We start from the raw sequence: 8,591 nt of genomic DNA, 5'->3' as shown, positions 1-8,591 counted from the left end.
AAAAATACTGTATCTATAACATTATAAGTAAAAATTACTGTTTGAAACGTAAATAACTCGGACATTGAGAATAACGCTACAAAGGTGCATGATTTTTTTAAAAGAAAAGTCTATTCTAGATGCGTACAAATTTGTCATTTTATACCTTACGTAAACAGAAGTTAGTTATATAAAACGACAATAAACATGTGCAGAGAACTTTAATGTAGCTGATTTGTTTAATACATTTAAAAAATAACGACATTTTTTCTACAAAGCATAATTGCTTCCAGATTTTTTCAATTGCGTACTTTTGTATTTAATGGATTTAATTTTTTCTTGACAAATTTAAGTTAAAAGTTATTGTAGAATATTACATTTACCTTGATTTTTCTTCCATTTCTGCAGGTAATAATTAACTAACACAACGAGCATTCTTTACTCTGTACGGTATGCTGCAATGCACAGAGATGTAGCTACAGTATAAATCAATATAGTTTCATTCTTCACCTTGCATCAAATCCGGGACGAAACCACTAGAAATTTTTCATGGGCAATCTATCATGTCTGGAGGAATTGCCAATGAAAAATCTTTACAGAAATTTAAACGACGGACGAATATACAAAAGCTTTTTTCATGCGAAGTACCGAACATCCGCGAGAATAACTCATAAGAGGGTACCTTATGCGAGACCATGCGCAATTCCCTAAATACGGGTGATCTCAAAATACAAACATTAATATTTGGTTACGTGTTTGCACTCAACCAACAGGATGGCAAGTGGCTTTTAAACAAACTAATGATTTTTTTCGTTGTATATGAAAGGAGCCATGCTATTGGCTTATTGCCCCGCTCTTTTAGCCAGGTATTAAATAAATTATTCTGCGCGTGCCTGGTATCAAATCAAACAATAAGAATTACACTATCGGCGCATTAACACATTTAAATTCAATCGAAATCATGTATAAAATGCTCATGTTGGGAGCCGTGTTATTAATGTGTAAGTACATAATTTAATTTACGTCTTTCTGTTATGTATTTTTAAACGTGTTTAAACAATTAAATTTTACTGCGAAAGAGGCTAAGTGTGCTTGGTTTAATATCTAATTCGTTGGCTAAATTATGGTGTGAAGCCATTTGTATAGTTTCAGTTACCAAAATTAAAGTTGATAATTATGTAATTGTATAAGCTGTCAGCAAAACGGGGGTAATATTCCTGTTATCACTAAGAGAACAAAAAGAAAAAGGTCACAACAGATGTAATAACACCAGATAACTCAGTAGACACGAGGCGTTGGCGTATCTTATGACGTTCGCAGCCATTCGTTTGTTAAAAATCTCGCCAACTAATTTTTGTCCCTCGGCTTTTTTCAATGGCTTGTTTCTTGAAAATTAGCCACAAATCTTCAAACAAGTTCTTGTTTTGAAAATTGACAGCCAGTCAACAATTTAAGTTTTATGCTTTTTTCGACCATGCAGCAGTGGAAACCCGTTGTATAAGCGTTAGCATCATCCTGTTAAAACACAAAGTCACTTTCATGACCTAATCGATCGAGAGACGAGAGGAGGCTGTCATTTAAGTCTCCTCATTTAAGGAACTCTATCATTTACGCCAGCAATACTGTATTTCTGTATCTGTATTGAACACAACTTTCTACAATCTGTAGTTTTTATCATTTAGCCATTTAGGGGCCATTTCAATCGAAACTTGCCTACCAATCAATTCCTCCCACACAATTTCAGCTTCTGTGTGTCTTTCGGCTCGTTGACCCTTTATAACTGCGATAAACATGGGATCTTTTCTACACGACGTAATATTTCATCTTTCATGTCTCCTTGGCACAATACATTGAATCGAATCGTAGTTCCTAAGGAAGAATCAGACTGAGGATTTGTGAATAAAAAGGGTTTCTCTTAATTTCTCTTATCGGGATACCTGCTAAATGTCTATCTTTCCCGTGTTTGGCAGTATAAAAATTAACGTTCGTACCTGTTAGTGTACGTGCACCTTTTTGCTTCGCATTATGGCAAATGAGTTCGGGTATTATGAAGGATATAATTGTATGTCAGCAAGTACTATTTAGCCTTAGAATTGTTTAAAGATCGCAACCTCAGATAACAAATAATATCCTTAAATCTCAAAAACACAGTTATTAATTAATATTTCTAGCATTGTCAAATAAAGAGTTAATATCACTGCACCAAAAAGCCACATTTATTTAATTTTTATAATGCAATGCCTGTAGAAATGTTGTGTGTAACAGCTAAAAAAAAAAAAAAAAAAACACTTATTTAGGATGATTTTAAAAATATGGCATCTGACAATTGCTATAATGGATAGTAATAATTGTTTGCCTCCATTAAAAGTATTTAATTGTTTACATGCCGCAAGTATTGTTAATTTAAAATAATATATTATAATAATGCAGTTTTATTTGTTTTGATATTTAAAGTAAATACGATGGCCCAAACGTTAGTTATGTTGAATGATTCGGTCAAGTCGTTCGAAGTGAATCAATTCAGCTGTCTGAACTGTTCTTTAATTAAATGTACCTAAAATTATCGTAAAATAGTTTTGGTTACCCCCAATATTTTTCCGTCGTACAGATATGTAAACAGCACATCGAACTTTTAGTGAAGTTGTGTGATTTTCAACCGCATTGTTTTACATTTTCTATAAAAAAAAATGTCTTAACAAGGTATTTAACAACTCACGTTACTACCATTATTTAATTATGTTTCATTATACAGGTGTTAAAGTCAAAGGTAGCAGTGTTCCGAGTGCATACCCTGTCAACAGATGGAATTGTACGTACCCATGTTACTATGGTGAGGATAACGATAAATGTAGGGAATTTTGCCTGATCTTAGGAGGACAGCACGGATATTGTTACTGGTATACGTGTTATTGTGAAAACCTGCCTGAAAGTGTTAAACAGATTAAACATCTGGGAGTTTTTGGTTGTAGTAATGGCTCGTGGGTGGTATCGTCTACAACTGCAAAACCCTGATCTTCAAAAAGGAAATTTTAAAACAAGATTTTTTCACGTATACTAGTGGCACTTCTTTGTCTATTACAGTTACTATTATAATCTAGAAGGAACTGTTTCTCATTTTACAAATACTTAACCATACATTATATTACTCGTTATAAACAATATTTATGATAAGTTTAGGTTAAATATTTTGATGAACTTTTCGATAATATTCTAAATAAAATCTGTCATTGCAACTACTAACCACTAACTCGATTTAGCGCCTCCCTCTAAAGCGTGATTGTCTTTACAATGTTCTGCGTGTGTGATTCAATACAAAACAGATAGCTTTATTAAAATTGTATTTATCAGTGAATCAAATGTTGTTTTTTAAATGATCAAACACCAAACAAATATTATTATATAAAAGTTATCGTGCTTCGGTTTAGCGCCAAACTCGATTTATTGCCAATTTTAGAAACACAAATTGTAACAGTAAATCGAGGCTTGACGGCGTATAAATATAAATCACACCTATTGGTTCTTGGTACTACTATTTCTATGTTTATTAATGAAATTTTGTTACTGTGATAATGCTGAAGCATCCCTATGCTTCCACACTACTTGACGGAAGGGTCGACACCGCGTCATTACAAATATACGACATTTTTACTAATTTGCATTAGTGATTTTAATATCATATCCCTCATATTGGAATGGTTATAAAGTATCTTATAACTTCAAATTGGAACCTAATCCACATAGTGTCACTATGTGGACTATGTGGATTTTCGAGAATATCAGAATGCGAACAATGCTGATCGAAATATCCGCTAAAAACTCGTTAATTTTTCTTATGTCACATCTCTAAGAAACTCATTTACTGTCATCACTCCTCTACTTGAGGTGTGACAATTATTTCCCCTGTTGATAACATTTAAATCTGTTGTCTCTCTTAACACATCTGATATGAAGTTCATCCTATACGTTATATCGCAGTTAAAGTGTATTCTGTACGTGATTCATACAAACTTCAGTTTAAAAAAAAAAAAAAACACCTGTCTGAAAGCTTTTAGAAACATTTGTTCTTGAATTTATAACTTTTATAATTACAATAATAATACTTTAAAAGGGAGTAAAGTTTTTAACGGTCGAGCACAGGTCATTCGACGATTGAAAAATTACTTTAATAACTGGATAATAATGCATGATGTATTAAAAATTATATAAAGGTGGAAATATAAGTTAACAAAATTATATCATTTTAAAAGACGTGATAAAATTCTTTCAAATCTCGATGAAATTCCCTTGAATATTACTGAAATATTCCTTAATTAATGTATAATATAAAGAGTCTAATGCACGATTTACTATAGAATGGCCAGTATTGCGAGAATAATTAAGACTGCTTTCGTATAACACAACCCACTTTTACTCGATCCAGCGCCACCCTATATAACTACTGTAATAAACTCATATTTTTCGTAATAGGTGCAATAATTTAATAGTAATGTCTGTATCAATAGATAACGTTAAATTGTATCGTATCAAAATAATACACATAGTTAAAACTGTTCTGAGTGTATAGCGTACTAATGTAGGTTCCAACTCTTATAATTACGAAACGAAGTGACTAAATAGAATTCATGGTAAATCAGACCGCAATTCTGGTATCGTATAGTTTTCTGTATCGCGATTACGTTGTTTTACCATTAATATTTATTGTATTTAAATGGGTAATAACTTCTACACGTGTTTTCCAAATGTATAGGGATAAAATTATAGTTACTCATTGTGTCTAGTTAATTAGTAATTTCTTTTGTTTTTAAAAACCGCACTTAGAAATTCGTAATTTAAAAAGAAATAACATATTTTGAATGATTTATGTAAAAATTAGCTTTAAAAAACAGAAAATGTTTCAATCGTACAACCATTTATTCTATGTTAAAAGAATTAGGCTATGTTATTAACAATTAAACTTTGTACTTGCAAAGTCACATTCTTTATCATCACTTTAAATCTCATAATTTCTATCAGAACGACTTTATAACAAATTTATAGCAAACAACATACAACTGTATTTATGCAATAAGTATGAAAAAAGAAAATTCTCGAATACAATATATCGTTTGATAGAAACTTAAACATTAGCATCAACATTTATACAAAATACATTCGATTTTGCATAGTTTTAAAAACTCTAATGGCTTTTTTAATGCTTTCTGATATAATTACCTCCTCACTTTCAGAGGTTTCGCTACTCGATTCACCTTCAGTTTTGGCTACAAGGTATTGTTTGGCTCTATATGCCGCAAGGTGAGCATACATAACCGGACACGGTACTGATATGGTCCTGGTACATCTGACGTAAGTGTGGCATAAAGAGTAAGTTAAGAGCTGCAGTTGGTCTGCTGTAAAGTTGTTGTCGTCCCAAAGAACAGTGTAGTGGGAAGGTCTGCTTGTCCCTTGTATTCCAATATGACTACATAAGAAGAAATCGTGGAAAACCGGATGTACGATGTTAGTATCCACTGTAGTACCGGGTGGGACGTTTCCGGGTTTTCCAACACCGTCTCTTCGATCTGCAGGAAGAAAACGTGTATGATGATGTTTACCAACTACGATGAATGTGATTGGTGGTTCGTACGTCTCCTCTCGAGCCATTTCTTTACAGGCATTTCTAATTTCTCTAATTTCGTACTCCATCACTTTATGATATTCGCCTTCGCTAATTCCGTCTCTGAAAAAAATAATTTTTTCCGGTTTTTTTCCTTTCGTTTTTTTGTAAAATTCCAGTAAAATTTCTTTCATCATCTCTTTTAGATCGATCACTATATCCTGTCCGTATGTTTTGTCTTCTACCTTCTGTTTCTTATGCTGTACTCGAACGGAAGCCGTAAATTTGCTAGGATAAGCATCCAGACTTCCCACTACTGCAGCTATCGAATATTTTGTTTTGTCACCTGGAGCGGGATGGGTGCAGTCGACACCTACGATGATCACAGGTTTCTTTAAAATTGCAGGTTTGTCTGCTTGCGACAAAGAATTGTTAACCTCACCCATTTTAGCATTAATTTTCTGACACAAATTACATATTAATTGAGGGTTACATTTTCTTCCCGTGGCATTTACGTCTTTTATACATTGCGTCATAAGACCTAGTTCTGTTTCTGCAACAGCTTTTACCTCCGAATAGATATTTTCTGCTGGCAGCACTATTATGACTAATTGCAGACCTTTATACATACTGCTTGCTTGTCTAAGTAAATCTGCTGGCCTTCCATCGCGACGGGTGAAGCGTTTAATAACGAGGGGTGGTGCAAAATATACTCCTACGTTTCTTCCACCGTTTATAAGCATTCTCACAAAATTATCCAGAGCATTTTCGTCGCAAAATCGAGCAGTCGAAAAGCTGAGCAACATCCACTTTTCTATACTTGCTCCTGTAAAAAATCTCTTGCCTTTCATATCCCAGCTTCCGTTGAAAGGTGTGATGGCCTGATTTTGTTGGTAAGTTATTTGTGGAGCATTTAATACTCGTCCCGTAAAATTTACGGGGTTCGGATTTACCCGAATGTCAAATTCTCTGGTGAACGGTGCGAAATCTCGCATGAAAGCATTAATTGATTGTCTTATATCATTGAACCTGTCAGCAGGAGGACGAGCCGTGTAGCGAATCATATCAGATGTTTGCTTTTCAGTAAGCTTCTTATTGCAGTGTTGCCCTTCAACAATATTGCACACTTCCATTGGTAAATACACAGCTTTCTTTTCACTTCCCACGTTTAAACAAGGTAAGTTTGGATATTGTAAAGCTGTATATTCGGTACGAAAATATTGGGATACCGAACACCTAACATCTTCGTCATCAACTCTTCTTATGAAAAATGTATTATTTGTATTTTCTCTCGTTATATCTCGAATCCGATATTTTCGTGGATAAGGCAAATGGGTTACTTCAACTCTTAAGTTCCTCATTTCTTTAGCTAGTGTCCTCCTTTGGGCATCGGTCAGATCTCTGAACTGTCTTAAAGCCAACTCGATGTTTTCAGTACTCATATTTAACACTTCGAACATAAAGCGGATAACGGAACAGCTTTTATAAAAGGTTGTTGCCGATTTATCAATGTTTAACATGGGCTTCCATTGACACAGTTGCATACTTTGATGGTGACCGAACCAAATTTCTCTTCCGCCACTCAAAGCAGGAACTTCGTCCATACGTGGTTTGGTGAAGAATGATCTTCCAACTGGCACCAATCGTAAGGCAGGACCGTGTCTTAGTATGGTTTCTATGCCCATAATTGCCATGACAATACCCTCCGTTATATCACTGCATCTTCCAGCTAACAACTGATGTAATGGTTCTAAATTAATTGAGTTTTCTGCCGATCTCTTCATTGTATCTTTTCTATTCACCGGTTTTATTTTGATCTCGTAACATATCTCTTTCTCTCGATTAAAATCGTCCGGAACGTTTACAGTAAACACTTTCTTGTCTTTAAATGGTAGTAATTTTCGAGTATATAAATTTTTTTCACCGTCAAATGCTGGTAGAATATTTTTAAACATGGCCACATTCTTAACCATCGCTTCTATAACATTTCTCTTTTGTTTCGTATTTTGGCATTTGTACTTTTTATGTTTGGGCAGACCTTCGCTGTCACCTGCATCATTTACAGGTATAAGCTTTTCAATATCTACATCATAATGGTATATTTCGCCTTCTGGTATGTCTATTGGAAAGTAATTTGCTATTAAATCGATCTTTTCACCTTGTAATCCAATTCCAGGTCGTTTAGCGAATTTATGACGTTTAGAACCAGTAAACGTCACCTCCAGACCCAGTCTCTTCATAGCACGTGAAAGAAAATCAACTGTAGGTTCCGATTGTGCTATCGAAGCCAGAGCCATTGAAGATGATTGTCCACCCTCACTGCGAGTTGACATTTCTTCGACCTTAGTAACTCTTTCTGAATCTGAATATTTGATTAAATTGTAATCATATTTGAAAGAATGTTAATTAAGTAAACGTATACACACCTGTCTGAGCAAGTTTCCCTTCAATATTTTCAGCGAGTGCTGCTTGTGTACTCGTTGTAGGTCTTTCATCTTGTCTAGATCCAGATGCAGCTGACACCTGACTACTTCCAGGCGATACATCAGATTGAGAGTGCGACTTCGGTTGATTATCTCCAAAAGAAAAAAATAATACAAAATTTGTTAAATTTGTAATATAAGATTGTCTAATAACATTACAGAAGTATACGGTAATCCAATCTCTGCAACAATTTGTGTATAAAATCACAAGAAAAAGTATCAGTTTCGTACTCAACTGATATTATCCCTTACCTTCAAAAAGTCACCTACCTAAGTGATTAAAAATCGATAATATAAAAGGAGAAAAGTGTGTATAACCCATCGCAAATATTCAAAATATTGCATTCAACTATCAAATTTTATTGGCCCATATTTCCAGTAGGTCAGTTTTTTTATCCATTCAATTCAGGGGTTTTCACTAAAGTATCTACATACACAAGTTACCTCTTAATAACTGAGCTGCCATTCGGGTCTTCAGTGATTAATACAAACGGAGGTTTCTACAACAATGTAAATTCTTAAAATTAAAATAATTA

General features: G+C 34.0%; 1 protein-coding gene and 1 long non-coding RNA gene across 2 annotated transcripts; one reads left to right on the top strand and one right to left on the bottom strand.

Annotated features, from left to right (window-relative positions):
• The first annotated feature begins 840 nt into the window (after positions 1-840).
• Positions 841-3,336, top strand: LOC136971104 (uncharacterized). Its single transcript, XR_010880095.1, has 2 exons — positions 841-980; positions 2,732-3,336. It is a non-coding gene; the product is annotated as an uncharacterized lncRNA (long non-coding RNA).
• A 1,611-nt stretch (positions 3,337-4,947) lies between these two features.
• On the bottom strand, positions 4,948-7,944 carry LOC136971103 (protein argonaute-2-like). Its single transcript, XM_067265582.1, has one exon. It carries the CDS (start codon positions 7,903-7,905, stop codon positions 5,116-5,118), a length of 2,790 nt encoding a protein of 929 aa, XP_067121683.1. The 5' UTR covers positions 7,906-7,944; the 3' UTR covers positions 4,948-5,115.
• Positions 7,945-8,591: the final 647 nt, after the last annotated feature.

This window comes from Centruroides vittatus, unplaced genomic scaffold (genome assembly GCF_030686945.1).
Source record: "Centruroides vittatus isolate TY-2023 unplaced genomic scaffold, ASM3068694v2 contig_2322, whole genome shotgun sequence".
Lineage (NCBI taxonomy): Eukaryota > Metazoa > Arthropoda > Arachnida > Scorpiones > Buthidae > Centruroides > Centruroides vittatus.
This window is presented reverse-complemented; position numbering and strand designations above follow the sequence as displayed.

What these genes read in the sequence shown, in the direction of transcription:
- LOC136971103 (XM_067265582.1), bottom strand. Translation starts at nt 7,905, where the DNA reads ATGTCAACTCGCAGTGAGGGTGGACAATCATCTTCAATGGCTCTGGCT.